Source organism: Silene latifolia, chromosome 10 (assembly GCF_048544455.1).
Source record: "Silene latifolia isolate original U9 population chromosome 10, ASM4854445v1, whole genome shotgun sequence".
Taxonomy (NCBI): domain Eukaryota; kingdom Viridiplantae; phylum Streptophyta; class Magnoliopsida; order Caryophyllales; family Caryophyllaceae; genus Silene; species Silene latifolia.
In genome coordinates this window covers 11239720-11256001 of record NC_133535.1, presented here as the reverse complement: position 1 = coordinate 11256001, position 16282 = coordinate 11239720, and the positions used below count along the sequence as shown (strand labels likewise).

Here is a 16282-nt window from a genome sequence, read left to right as displayed (position 1 = left end):
TTAATTAACGAACTTCAACGGAGTGTTTTGTTCTTCAATTCCTTTTCCTTCCTTAAACAACACCATGCTCTCTACATAAGTAGACAAGTAAAATGAATAACGATCTGCACTTATCTCTCTTAATGTTGTCCTACTGTGTGTTACTAGATCAATTAAATCAACCACATTCTCCTTTCTGCCATAACAATCCTGACCATACTTCACCGTGATAACTTCGCCATTTTTTCTAAAACTAAAAGCCATTACCATGCCATGTGGACGTAACTTACCAATATCAATATCACAAATCTTCGTCCAAGATTTAACATCCCCATCTTCTTTCAGAATCCATGCACTACAACTACAAGTCATGCCTGCATCATTGTAGATACTCTTAATCAAAGTCACTACCCGATTACTCTCCGGGACAAACAAATCGTCAGTAAATCCTAACTCTGTCAATTTTAAGACTCCCGTCAGTTGTATAATCTCAAAACTCTCTGTACACATGTTAAATTTGAGGAGCACATTTTCATAATTTTGATCCGAATAAGACAAACCAAGGAAATAAACACAGCCATTAATGAAACGAGGGGTATACCCGAACCCATAGATCTTTTTAATCGAGCAGCCAGGACCAACACCTATAACCCTCCAGCACTCAGATTTCAAACTATAGACCTCAACTTTCATTTCCGCGCTCACCCCAAAACCTAAATCAATACCATTATCCAGTTCTACAAGTCGAACCACCTTGTAATCATCCGAAATAGAATCAAACCCAAACCCACAAACAGACTTATATGCACCATGAGTATCAAATACAATTATAGGCCGCGGAACGTGAACAAACTTTCTTATAGATGGGTTCCAAAGTATAATAAGAGTACCCTCAGCACTAAAATCATTAACCAAGCAAAGAACACCGTTTACGCAACCCGCCACAGTAAAACAATCACCAATATAATTATGGAAAGGGACAATCAATCCGTCAGTTTGAAAACCGGAAAATGTATGATCATCAGGTTCAAAATGATACATTTCTTCTTCATCGTGGGTGAAATAACGAAGTAACAAGTGGGAATTGGCATTTTGGGCAATGTGATCGGAGATAAAAGGCTGATTAGTGATTAAATTGAAGAATGATTTGGATAAAATTGTGCATTTAATTAGGGTTTTCACAGGTAATCTATGTAATATGTTGGTGCTTATTTCAGTAGGTAAATTATTCCACATTTTTGCAGGAAATTAACAGCTAGTCTTGCTTAAAGGCTACTATCCGTCTTAAGCTTATGACGGATCGGGAAAACTAAAGGGGCGTGGGTTTGGAAAATAAAGAAAGTAATTCGAAGAAGATGAGGAAAACTTACTGATTGAGATGGACAATGAGCGCATTCAGAATTCAGGGTAAAGTATGAATGAGAGTCGGCAACAAATATTTAGGGCTTTTGTGGCCAGTTTTATTCGTATACCCATCTTAGATGAGAATTTGTGATTCGAATGTACGGATTCTTATATTTTTCAAGTTTGTTAAAGAGTAGTGGTAACAAAAATCCGAATAAACATGTATTCGTCTTACTTTACTAATTGCCTTTCTTCATACCTATTCTTTTGACAATTTCCCCGTCCAAAATGTTGTTTCTCCATATGGACTCCATCTATTTCTACTTTACACGGATGTTGTATTCGTTTCATGTTTTTAGGCCCTGTTTTCGGCTAAAAAGGGCTCGATTGAACTGAACTAAAGTAAGTTAATTTGTAAAGAGATGAGCTGAATTGAATTGAACTAAAGTCCAAAGAGGGCTTTATTATATACTTTGTATCTATGATCTTATTTCCTAATAAATTCCTACCACGGATACATTAGAGAGTACTTTACTTGTATACCATCTTCATAAATCTGAATACAATGTAGGCTGAACCGGAATTTTACAATTTGCTACTTTTCTACATTTCTCATAATTATTCTTATGAGGTCCGATTTGATTTAAATTTGGTTATATATTCGGTTAATTTCAGATGTAGTGTATTTAATTTCATGTCAAGGTAATCGTGAGTATTTTTATAAGAGTAAAATTCAAATTATTATTATTACAATATCAAATCATACGGTCATACCCTAAAACTCACAGTTTTAGTCAAAACTAGTCTTTCTTTCGCTATCTTTGTTTATACTAGACTAGTTGGTTGCACCGCGCGCGATGCGCGCGGTACCCCAAGATATACGATTTTTGCCTTTTGAATGTTTTCTAATGTTTAATTAAAAATTTGTTCGAATCGATTTTATGATACGTAGTTTTAAATAGAATTAGCTATCTTGGCTTCATTTGGCATTCGAAAAGTAGCATTATATTCATTGCTCGTAACTAATGGTACATTGCATTAATCTAACATGTACATCTGAATAAAAGCCGCATAAACATTTCCGTATGCAGATATTTCTTCTCCATTAGCTTCATAATCTGCTGCATTTCTGAGGACAATAGAAACCGGTACATATTCTACATTTCTTGTTTCGAAGTACTGCCGATCATACTCAGTCGCAATCCACGGGTATGGTTGGTATCTCTGAAGTTCTGTAGACCCTGTGGTTTGGAAATTAGCGCGACCTCGATTTACTGTCTCAAACATTTTAGATAGCTTGAAAGCCGAAATGCATTCGTCAGTTGAAGACCCAAACTCTATTATAACAACTCTTGCAAATTCATCTTCATTTGTATCCCAAACAATCCTGATTTTTTTGACCAAGTATCCAAGGCTTCTCAGGGTATGTTTTACTATTGTGAAGCTGTTGCAAACATACTTGCCATTTTCATAATGCCCAGGTGCATTTGCTAAAACACAGGAAAATGGTTTAATGTAGGTGATAGACATAATATTTGTGTGGTAGTGTATGTTTTTTGTTTCTGGTAAAGTGTTGGAATGGTTGTTTAGATATGAATATTTATAGGCAAGTGCTTCTTATATTGTTAGCTTTTAACTTAGGCATTGAAATTGTATATAATTTGCATATATTCTGCTACATGTGTTGTATATTAGGGTTTTTGTTTCCTTTTTATTGGAAATTGTGATGTATTGACAGGCATGCTGTTACTGTTGGTTGTTCAGATGGAATATGGTCGTCCTTTAGTGCAATACTGTCTGGCCGTATCAGTAAATCATTTGCTACAAATTTTCATTTGTTCTAAATGAATTATATTAAATCTGGTTTTGTAAATGACTAATTGTATAACAAAAATATGTTTATTGGTTAACATTGTTGATGAATACATACTTAGTTGATGTTATTTGGTAATTCCATATTTTTCAATTCAAATTGCTATATTTATGTAGCTATACATATTAATATCATCATCTTCGGACATGTCTTTCCCTTGTTTTTTCAATGCATACGGGACCTTTACACAGGTTGGTTTACACCCAAAGTACTCTGAATCTCGCCTTGTAGCTATCCAAAGATATGGCCCTTGTTCTGGCCTGTAAGTTGCATAGTAGTCTTCTCTGCCACGCCCTACTTGTTTGAATTTTTCAGCTAATTTGAATGCCAACTTGCAGGCTGTATCATCTTCACCAAACTCAATTCGGACAATTCCATTGAAATGTCTCGCTGCTGTGGAAGTCGTAGTGGAGATTCCTTCAATGTTGTATCCCTGGCTGTTTAGGGTGTTAGCGAGATTGCTGAGATTTCTTGGGACGTATATGCCTCCTTCTATTTTCCCAGGAACATTCGCTAAGATGCAGGTGTATGGGTATACAAAGACATTGGCCATTTCTGTGTTTGCAGGCTTTTTTTTGGGGTGTTTTATCTGTGGTTTTGATTCGTTGGATATGAATTCTGTTGTAAATTTGGTGCTTTAATATAGTGGTACATTTATCAGTGTTGTTTAATATTGTATTGGAAATTTATATAGCCATTTATTGATTCATTGTCTGTTCATTTGCAGTTTTTATTCAATGGTTTTCCTTATTAATTGCATTGTAACTTCTGTATTCCTTGCATCTGAATGGTCAGCAATTTGTATATTGAAATTATTCGTTCATTTGAAACTGCACATTCATTGTTAATTTGTGTCCATATGTTTAAAATCTTCGTTAATGTGAATTTGGTATTTTATTGTTAATTCGTGTTTAATGGGCTGCTTCGTTTGGGTTTGGTTAATCAATGGTTATTGAATTAGCTATAGTTCACCTGCGGAGATAGAATCCTTTTTTTTTCAGATGGATACTGTCATATAAGTATTGCATCTTCTCGAGTTTGACAGTATATTTATATAATTATGACAGCCTTTTTTTTTTCAAGTTTCAGAAATTATCTTCTTGAACAAATTCATTGGATAATTAAATTTCAGAAGAGGAATTACATAGACATTAGAATTGAAATTGGAATATTGCAATAGGAATTACATAGACATTAGACAGTTACATTTCATTGAACACAAGAAGAGTGTGAGAGTATGCGCTGTTAGCTTCTCCATCTGCGAGTATTGTAGCTTGATCTCTTACATAACTGCACGGGTACATAGTCACAGTTTCGGACGGATATCGATTATCCCTTGCTGTGCCCACCCATAGGTATGGCTGGACATCATCGTTGTTGCTGTTAGACCAGCTATTATAACCATGATTAGCCTTATCAAACATCTTAGCAAGCTTAAAGGCAGAAATGGCATGTTGTATTGTACTCCCGAATTCCACAATCAGCACTCCCGTAAACTCATTTGCAGGCCAGACTGGTTTAACCTTTGTTACTAAGTATCCTAGGTTGATCAAGGTATTTCTGAGTTTAGTAAAACTTTTACAGACTCTTTGTCCTTTGTGATAATGGCTTGGTGCATTGACTAAAATACATGAATATGGTTTGGCGAGATTGGTAGCCATTGCAGTTTTTTCTGGGAGGTAGGATGTTGTTGTGAGTGTAAATTTAAGGAAGATGTATTGATTTGTTTGTTGTGCGGATTAAAGATGAGTGCTGCATATTTATAAAGAATTTTTTTTTTGGGTGGGAATAAAAATTAGATTTAAGTATAAATTTTGCCTTTGGTACATGTACAGGTGAAAGATTAAAGGTTTTACTTTCTTTTGAGGCAACCTGTGCAAAAGTACTGATTAGGCGAATGCATGTAAAATGCCGACTACCAAAGTTTGCTGTTTATCCTTGGATTCCATACAGCTTTAATTTTTTTGATTAAAGTTGATGCTGTTCTTTGTTGGTCTGATCTGGCAGTTTGTGTAATCAACATTTTCTGATAGGGGATAGACAGAACAATGGCATTGGCTGTGATTGTATACCTGTAATTGATTAGACTCTACAGCTTTTAGTTTACCGAGATTCCTGTCTAAATTTACCGATGTTTTGGTATGGACAATTCCCTTTTTTTTTTAAATTATTGTTTTTTTGGACTGATTTATAATTATGGCTGATTTATCTGGTATTTGTAATATCACCTGAATTGTAATATTTGGTTATCTTTTGCGAATTTGTTTGTGAAATAGCTATGTTCGTTCATGGATAGTCATTTATAATTATGTAGCATTGTAGCTTATTTGGCAATTTTGGAAGGGGAACGTTCTAAATGCAGTGTAGCGTAGCTTAAGACTATTTCTTTTGTTATAGAACACCTGATTAACTGCTAAACTTCATTTCCTTAAAGCATAATTTACATATTTTTTTTCAAAAACTTCGCTACTTTTCTACCTTGCAGGAGATAACTAATACTACGTAGTAATGTTGCAACTTCTTCAAAATCTGGCTATGCAACAAAACCCCTGCTAAACTTATTAACCCATTTTGGGAGATGTTTGATTAGGTTAGAGAGACTTCTTTGAGCACCCACTTTAGGATCTGAGCGCGAGAGAGTGAATTATCAGGCACAACTTGTATGTGAATTGGCTTAGTTTGCACCTTCTTCTCAACCTGGATAAGGCATTCTTCTTTTTCCTGCATTATATAGAGTGTAAATATTGTTGCGTAACCAAAAAGATATGCTTCTTTTAGTGTTCGGATGTTTAAATGTAAATGCATCTCTTTTGAAAGATATTTATGATAATGGGCAACACCTTTGGAAGCATTGAGTATAGGATTGATGCACTGATCTGAAGTATTTTTTCTGAATTCTTATAGTTAGCAGTGAAGCAATAAGTTCCAGTGCTATCTACTGCAACAAAGATGAACTTCATCCTGCAGATTATCGAGAGGATGACCATGTTATTTTTTGATGTTTGATTTGATGCAAGTATATGTAAACGATGCTTTACCTTTTTGATGAAATGACGTTCTCGTAAAACGAGAAAGTGCATGTATATACTTCTCCGATGCTTTCATAACATGACTGACCCGCATTTGCTACTGCCAAGGTAGAAGTGGATATCTTTCACTCAAATTGATCATTTTGCACATGTAGCCAGTGCTTTTCCTCTTGGAGTGTATCATTTACCTTAGAGGTAAGACAAATGAATGTTATTAATCAGGTATAATTGCAGAGTTAGATAAAATCTATTTATACATTTCCTAATGCTATTTGGTGCACATACATTAGTCATTAAATGTCTATTTCTCATATTTTACAGTTATAAGATTTGCTTACGTTTTTCTTAAGGAGGCTGTCTATTGTAGTTACAGCACGATCATTGCTCGGATTGCGCACTTCAAATATTTGTTGATGCTTTGCAGTTAGAATTTGTCTGTTTGCTTTCCTCCTTTAAATTTTGAAGAAATGGTTAGATTTATTAAACTTTAACTCGCTTTATGTGCGAAGTCACGTGATTAGGCTTACCTAAATCACGCGATTGCATCACCTCCGGCCTTCCTCAGTTCAATAGATATATATGTTGAATGAGTAGTTGTAAGTGAGAACCCTGCATTTTTACGACATTTGGTTTTAAATAAGCTTCTAAAGAAGTCATATATTGGGAAAAAAAAAAAAAGTTTGCTTTAATATGCACACCCTTTCTGTAGGATGACCTCACAGCTGCAAAGCTAACCACGGGAAATGATTGTGTAATGCACTGCAAAGCCTTGCATTGCTCGATAGCCAGTTTTTCCCAAGCCGTTATAAGCATTATTTGTTGAGAACTACACAGGTCGTCAAGAAATTGGACTTTAAAAAATGTAGTTCAAACAAGTAATATTTAATCTGAATTCACTTTGTTTAAAGACAATTTACGTATGGGCTAACCTTTGATCAATGATCATAACTTCACAGATATTCTCATAGTGGCTATTTTCACAAGGAATTGTGCAGGTATTGTCTACGTATACAACAATTCCTAGAACATCTTCAATTTGCAGATATTTGCGATTAGAAATTAAGCTATTGAAGATATTAAGTTGTTTCCAATCTTTTATACATGAATTAATATATTTTGCAAAACTTATATAATATAATAAATCCTTACCATACTTATAATGAAGCTCTACAGACCTTGGAATAGACGCTATTAAAATGAAGTCAAGTCTCAGTGGATGTTGAGGCTCTGAAATAGGCAGTACAAAGGTATCTTGAGTGAAAATCAGTTCATATATTTCCTTATCTGGATCTTCCCATTCGTCAGCAGGCATCAACTTGAGTTTAAAATTGGAAATTTCATACGACAGGTCATCCTGCATAATATCTTTGAAAACTTCTAGGTCTTCGTCACACAGTACAGTCTGAACTTCAGTTCCCTGCAGCATTTAGATAATCTTATTAACGTGGGTGCCTTATTTGTGTGTAGTGGTATTTTTTCATGTATTAAACATTTAGCCATGAATATATGCAGTTAAATAATTACCTTTTCATCTTCAAACCTGAATATTTGATAGTCTAGTTCAGAGCCAGCCATTCCTTTGTGCACATTTGTCTTGTCAATGACTTTGAGTTTAATCGAACATCGTCTTGTTTTACCCACAAGTTCTTTTGCTGAACTGCTGCTAGGCTTCATACCATCTGTAAAACCATTGTACATATATTTATATTAGTTAAATGTTATAATTTAAATTCGAATTTGTGATTGAATTATCTTTCATTGTGTAGATTATTGTTAAACCTGGTAGGTTGAGTGTATGTTCTTCTACAGCTGTATGAATAGACTACTTGAAGTTTCAATTTAAATGGACTCTTTATAGTGCTGCTCTGTTACACATGTGTTTCTATAAGCATGGTCATGTGTACTTAGTATCTTCAAGCCATCCCTTGGATATTGTTTGCTTGCAATCTTAGTTAAAGTAACTTTTATCTAGAAATGTTGTCATTTCAATAGCAATAGTACACTTATACAAACTAAACATGATGTCAGGCATTTGGTTTTTTCAGTTGAGTTTCAACTGCCCATTAGAATAGCTCATTTGCAAGTTTGGTACAGTTTTGAATTTTAAAGTTTGGTGTCAAACTGTAAAATGCTGTTCTGACTTTATTTCAGAGTAGTTAATTTTTAATGTCTTTTTGGCTCTTTGTTATTTCTACATTGTTTGATTTATCTACTTAGGTTGTTTAGCTCTACATTCACCAATTGTCAATCTTCTTTGTGGTTCTAGCTGAACATATGAAAACACAGGCTGATATAATCGATAAAGTCATAGCATAATACAATTAGATTTAATTGAACCTTGTCTCATTGATTTGATACAGCATAATTTTACAAACATTAGTTATAATCTATTGTTCGATTAATAAACCGTAGATTTGATTTCTGAAATCCACCACATTTGCATCAGCCTGTCTGCAATGTGTAAGTTTAGACTGTAGAGAGTTTTTGGAGCACCCAGTAGAGTTTTCTGTATCTGGCAAGAGCTGATGATGGTCTGACTTGGATGTATACTGGATTATCCCTAACCTGCCTTTCAATTTGGAGCAGGTATTCCTCTTTTTCCTGCATGAATATTTGTTATTTTGTTGTTGATTTACTATTAGCATGTAATATACTATCTTATTTATGAAGAATTATCTACGCTTCATAAATCTGGAAATTGTACTGGTTCTATGTATATTTGCGGTTGAACTTTGTTATCTAATAATCGTATTTTCATTTGTCGTTAAAAATAAATTTGGATGCTGCTAAATTACCTGTGGAGTCATTGAGTACAAAATAGCTGCTTCAACTTCTAGAAGTATCTCTGCATTTTCATTATAGGCCGTGAAAAAGAAACTGCCTGTTTCGTCTGCAGCGTCAAATGTAATCTGCAATATGTTTACACTTTTTAAAGATATATATTGTGCACAGGTTAATGCATTGTACTGACGACCTCCATACACGAAGCTGTTATTTACCTTGGAGTGGAAATGACACCTACTTTCAAGCAGCTGTGACATGTATATGTTGTGTCTATGGCCTTGTCATTGATTCTTCCGCAGTTGCTACATCCAAGATATAATTGTAGTTTACTAATGTCAAAATTAGTAAGGTCCACCTTTAACCAGTGTTCTTCCTCTTGGAGAGTCTCAGTTACCTGTTTAGTTTTGTACAACTTTGTTTATATTCAACAATAAAAAATAACCGTGAAGTTATGTATGATGATTATTTGCGAAGATGATTGCATACCTTTTTTTGAAACAACTCTGCCATTGTAATAATCTTGCGCCCTTCTTCTGGATAGAGCACATTTAAGAGTTGTTGTTTCTTAGTATTCAGTAGCTCTTGATGTGTTTCTCCCCTGACATTTAAGTTAGGTTAGTCCAACGCAGTTGAGAATGTAGTCTGAAGTATGTTATTGTGCCAGGTCTTACCATGCATTTAACAACGCAGCCTTGTTCCCTATTGGAGATAGCTTAACCACCGTTTCTTCTGTTGTTGAAAGTGAGAACCCTAGAAGTTCAGCATAATTAGATGTGTGTTTCATATAGTTTGTTAAAAATTGGTTTTGACTTTAATTCTCTCTGCAAGTATTAAAATCACCTTTTCTGTAAGCTGCACGTAGTGATGTAAATGCCACTACTGGAAAGGATGTTGCTACTGAACACAGATTCCGACATTCTTCAATAGCCATGCCTTCCCAGGCTGTGACTGTTATCAATTGCTCAGAGCTACATGTTTAAAATGCAGTTAAATAGGCTGTTTGATTAAAAAATGCACGAAACACTAAAGACCATGAATAGAGTATCTAACAAATGCACATACCTTTGATCAACAATAAATACCTCACAAACATTCCAATGTTGGCCATTCGATCTAGGTACTTGACAATTGGGATTTACATACATAAGTATTCCTAATACATCTGCAAATTAAAATTACTTATTTATTTGTTTGCTTCAAATTCAAACTGCTATATAAAAATAACGACATTTTGGGTATAAACTCTACGAATTAATCGGGCCTTACCATATCTGTCATTCATTTTGATGAGCCTTGGAATGGATGCAATAAATTGGTAGTTGGTTTGGTCCTCGGGTTGTTCATCGAAAATAGGTTGAATTACAGTTAGGATGTTGAATGACAACTGATACACTTGATCAACTACGGTTTCCGAATCTTCACCAAGCAGGCCTATGATGGTGGGATTGTAAATTTCGTAGTTCATGTTATTAACTATAATATCTTTATACATTTGTATCTCTTCATTGTGTAGGACACATTGCAAATTAGTTCCCTGCAGGGGTAAGAGCAGTTCTTTAAATGCAAAGCTATACTATTTTGTAAACTTGTAGTCTATTTCTGCAGTTAAGCAATACTGGTGTTTTTGAAAAGATACGTATATGACTTGAACTAACTTAACTTCAGCTGGTGCAGTGTATTATTTTGAATTTTAATATTTGCAGATACAGTTTTGCTAAAATTGAAACATTAATTTAAGAAATTACCTCGTCATCTTCAAATGTTATAGTTTCGTACTCCAATTTGTTGTTTTGCAGCATAGAATGGATGCTTTGTTTGTCAATAACCTTCAATTTGATAGAATATAATCCAGCATGACCTGCAGCCTCCCTAGCAAGTTTCCTGAAAGAGGTCATTTGAATCTGTTATATTCAGGTTAATGCTATTTTTATAGAGCAATGAATTGTGGGGTTTTTTTACAGCATTATGCAGGCATATATTTTGGCTTCCTCTGTGATTGCTTGTTTAGTGGTCATAGAATTTGTAAGTAAATAGGGGCGTCACTTGTATAACTGTATACGTATAAGCAACATCAACATCATTACGTTCTACTGTATTATGGTACAACAATACTGTTTTGATGTTTGAAGAAGTATCAGAGTGGGTGTCTGTTTGGCAGGTTTTGACAGTTTAATATCATCTGTTTATTATTTTTAAATGCCTTCACTACATATCACAGTATAATGTTTTTAAAATTTTTGTGGGACATTAATGATGTCTGTTGCGGGGTTGTTTACGCTTGATTTGTATTCCTTTATTTCTATTCACTTTTTGTCTAGTATGTATAGTTTATTGTGCAAATTTTATCGGCAGTTTAAAGCAAACTAAGGCGCTACTCATTTGTCTGGTTTACAATTCAGTTAATAAACCAACAAACTGAAGTCCTGTTAACACAATACATTCGAAATTTAGATTGTTTAAAAAGCTATTAAGTCCAACATAATTTTATTCATGTTGTGCTCTAAAGAAGATGCTGATCTACTTGTTACTTCTAGATAACTACATATTTGACATAGTTGTCCTTCTTTTGCTTCAGTATGACCAGCTTAGATTCTTAGCCGTTCCATTCATCTGACCTCTGGCATTTGTGGTTGACAGTTCCCAAGTTTTTCTAGTTGTTTGTTTCTAAAAGGAGCAAAATGTGAAGCAATCATTTCTGCACTGGACGGGTGCTTCAAAATGGATAGCAGCTTCTACTTAGAACACATTTCTAGTTGAGGGAGATTTGTTTGATTACCCACTTTAGCACTCCATTCCTGGAGAGTGCTGCTGCAGGCCCTACTTGCAGATAAATTGTAGTTGTCCGGATTCGAGTTTCAGCATCTGTTAGGTATTGTTGCTTTTCCTGCAGTCATCATTTTTTGGGCCAGTTAATATCTAGGCACATAAGTTTTGGATATTAGATTAGTTAACTAACACATATGGCAACTCACCGGCTCCGGCATGTTGTATATTTCCTCAACCTTTTTTCCTAGTAGTTTCTCGGAATCGACATTGAACGTAGTAAACGTGAATGATCCTGTCATGTCAATTGCTTCAAATGTGATGGTCATCCTGTGTTCACGATTTTGGAAAATATTATATAAGCTTTGTGTTTCCCATATATATTTTTGGCGCGGTAATTGGGTTAATGAATTTGTTCATTACCTAGGTATGGAGTTGACACTTTGCCTCTTGCATGTTTCGCAGTTGTAGGTGACATTGTTTTCTTTCTTGCTTGCTGTACCACAATGACTACACCCGAGGTAGAAGCGTATGTCTTTTCGATCAAATTCAGGAATGGATATATGTAGCCAGTTTGCAATGTTGCTGGAGCCTGTGTTTACCATTCAATTTCCAAAAAACAACAATTAGTTTTCCGCATAAAGCCAAAAAGGTGCTTTAATATGTATAATTCACTAATTTCCACTGAAAACATCTGGACATGTATTTCCTTCACGTGATTAGATAGCAATGCAACATTATTTTATATTGGGTAGAATTTTTGGCCCTCGTTTGATCGGAAATGCATACCTTTTTAGACCGCAAGTTTTTAATGGTTGTGGGTACACGCTTCCTTTCAGGTTGACGAGTTTCGATGACTTGTTGATGTTTAGCAGATACTGCTGTCTTATTTGCATTGTTCCTAATTTCATCCATAAAACAGATCATGTTTATGTAACGTAATTAACCAGTTTAACTGCTTACGCATAAAGATTATTAAGCGTACCAAGCACGAAGGTTTTCTGCCTTATCTCCATCAGGATTGAACTTGATAAATGTTGCTGAAGTAGTTGCAACTGAGAAGCCTATTAAATTCACATCAACAGAACAATTATTTGTAGTATTGAGTTTGCAATGATTGTGATGAATGTTAACCATAGATGTGATTGTATACCTTTGTGATAAGAGGGCTTTAGACAAGTGAAACCAACCACTGGGAATGTGCCAACCAATTCTTTAAGCTGCTCGCATTCTCTAGTCGCAATCTCGGCCCAAGCTGTTATGATTAGGGGCTGTTCTGTGCTGCATGAGTTAGGTTTCTTCATCAGCTGTTGAATTTGCCAATTTGAACCGAAATTTCAGCTATATTATGTAAGTGTTCATCTGGTTTTATCTAACCTGGGATCCATCACAACTAATTCACGTACAGGTAAGGCTGCTCCATCTGGACGTGGCACCTCTCGTAGTACTTCAACATGGATTAGTATAGCGAGAATATCTACACATTATTCATTATTTGACAGGTTAATATTCAATTGGTACGTAAGTTAGCAAACAAAAGAAGAGGGTTAAATCTATATCAAGATACTGAACTACCAGCAGTAAGGGAAATATTTACTACCGTATCTATCATCAGCTGTCACAATTCTGGGTATTGCAGCTATGCTGATATAGTCTGGACCTGCAGGTGGTTTGCAACCTTCAACCGGGGTAATGACAGTTTGAGCACCAAAGCTTAGTTGATATGGATGGTCAGTATCGCGACGATACTTTTCAGGCATTAGTTTGATCTTGGCATTGCAAATGTCATATTCCATTTTATCGTAAATTATATTTTCATACGCTGCTATTTCATCTTCATACAGCGTAGTTCTTATCCTTCCACCCTGTGTTAATTAGAGCATAATTACAATGTCTATCATTTGCAATGTAGAATCTCCAGCATTTGGATTTTTTGGAAAATGACTTATCTGAGAAGTAGACAACCTAAATTGAAGCTGTTTGAGTTATTCCAAAATCATAATAAATTATAATGAACTTTTTAACGGGCTTATACAGCAAGGTATTTATAATTTCAAATACTAACATTGATATTGCCTTACTTACATCATTTGACATATCATCTGAGTTTTCACTTTAAGTTAAATTAACTTTCAAAATTACCTCTTCATCCTGAAAAACAATTCTCTGATAATTAAGCCCTTTGCTTTTAGGCGAAATTTGTGTGTTGCTCTTCTCAATTACTTTCAGGCGAATTGAATGTGGGCCGACCTTGTCATTCAAGTCTTTCACCATTTTCTTCTCAGGCTTCATATTCCCTGCAAAAAAAAAAAGCTGCTTAGTAAGACATTAAGCCTGGTAAAGCTGAGCCTGATATTTTTTTTTTTATAATCCAAACATGTTTCATTTAGAGAAGCTTTTATCATCCCTATATTATGAATATTATACATCAATTATTTCTATATTTTCTGATGATGAGGTAGTTTGTTGTCTGCCAGTATACAATTGCTTACCAAACTTTTTTCTTGTGGTTTAAGATTATATGAATATTGTTGTTAATCTTTCTTTCTGGTTTTCTGGGATTCGTTTGAATGTATATACTTCATTTTGTAACTATGTGCAGTTAGGTTTTTCTACATTCAGTCTGATTGCGTGTTGCCAACGAAATGAAGTACCAGACCACTCCCTATTCTGCTGCTCAGTTGCCTACCAACTGTTCATAAGTATGGCTGGTTTTACTTTGCCATAATCTTACTGTTGAAAGCACATATTCTTCTGAATTTCTCTTGTTTTGGATAGGTAAGCATCGCTTGAAATCTATAGGCCATACTTTCAACAGTGTAATGTCATTTATTTGTACTCTTGTACTATTTGTTCACTTTGATAGATGACAATGACAATTCTATAAGGCTATAAATTTAGATAATGAAGTACAACCTATTATATTTTAATATTCATATTATAAAATTACAAAGTGAATGTACTTTTTTGTTTTGGGTTGGAATATTAATCTATTTTATAATTTAAATGTATTTCTTGAAATTATTTTGAGATAAACTATTTTAGGCTCGCAACTCAACTCAATATGCATATTGACGTGCCCAAAAAATATCATAGAAACTCAAATCAGATTGCTTTTTAGTAGGTACTTATAGTAAAGCTAGATTGCTCTTTTTGTAATAGCATTGTTTGTTTGCATAGGCAGAAGGCTAAGCTATATGGCTCTTTCCTTGCCAAATAACTGATAATGAAACCTTCGTTTTCTAAACCAAAATACACAAAGCCTGGCTTGTGTTTGCCTTATAATTATAAATCCTGAAACAACATTCGATACACTTCTAAAATATATTAACATTACTTCCTAAATTTCAAAAACCATCTGCAGCCAAAGCTGTAAGCAAAAGCGTTGGCCTTTCTACAAAGCAAATAAGGACATTTCTTTACTTTCTTGGTTGTTAAATGTCCTTTTGTGATTTGTGAACGCCTAAGTAATACGGATTGGCCTTATTTCGATGTGCCTGCAACCTGTAAATAGGCACCGTTTAAAATTCGTCATTGGCTGTTGGCACCGCAAACATATATATATATATATATATATATAGATATATATATGTAAACTTAGCATTTACAATGTAGAAGCATAATAAAGTCTGTATCATTACCTGACAATATTCTTTAAACCCTGCTCTTCTGAGTACCTCAAATGAAACTACATTCCGCACCAAATTTCCATTAACATCACCTACGGATGGATTGTGCAACACTTTCAAGTCTTTAGCTGAACGTGCTCGTGATAATGCTACGTATAACTGTCCATGTGAAAAGCAAGATCTAGGTAGGTACACACCTACGCGTTGCAAAGTCTGGCCCTGTGCTTTATTTATTGTCATAGCAAAGCTTAACTTAATAGGAAACTGTTTTCTCTGGAAATTGATTGGAAATCTAGAATTCTTGGACGGTTTCAGTGTAATCCTAGGAAGGAAAACACGCTCTCCTTTATAATATCCAGTTGAAATTTCACACTCAATCATATTTGGGAAAAAACGCTTGCATATGAGGCGCGTACCATTGCATAGACCCGCTGAAGGATCCAAATTGCGTAATAATATCACTGGAGAATCTTCCTTCAAAATTAATTCATGTGGTGTCATTCCAGCAGGGCATAGAGAGTTTAGAAATTCAGCTGGATATACGTTTGAGTTGTCGTCCACAACGCTATCAAAACTATGGTAAATGTGCTTTGTCCCAGGAAATTGATCAATAAGCATGGTGTTTATAGAGTCTACATCAACATTCCTTGGAGTTAAAATGGCTCTGTCGTTGAAAATTTCAGGCGTAAAAGTGGTTTCCTTAATCTCTGGGAAGACATTGTCAATCAAGGTCTGTTCTGGTTATTCATCCTTTTTTTTTTTCAAGGATCAGTTGTTGCGGTAGTGACACTAAACTGCTTTCTTCTGTTTGCAACTCTCCATTGCCTAACTTGATAAAAAATCTGCAAATTCGGGGTCTTCCTTTGCCCTTATATTCTCTG

At 34.8% G+C, this 16282-nt stretch overlaps 1 protein-coding gene across 1 annotated transcript; it reads right to left on the bottom strand.

The window, feature by feature from the left end:
• Positions 1-1215, bottom strand: LOC141607097 (F-box protein CPR1-like). The gene has a single exon (XM_074426456.1). It carries the CDS (start codon positions 1213-1215, stop codon positions 1-3), a length of 1215 nt encoding a protein of 404 aa, XP_074282557.1.
• Between the last annotated feature and the right edge of the window lie 15067 nt (positions 1216-16282).

Bases quoted from the DNA above. Each gene is read 5' to 3' on its own strand.
- LOC141607097 (XM_074426456.1), bottom strand. From the start codon at position 1,215: ATGTGGAATAATTTACCTACTGAAATAAGCACCAACATATTACATAGA.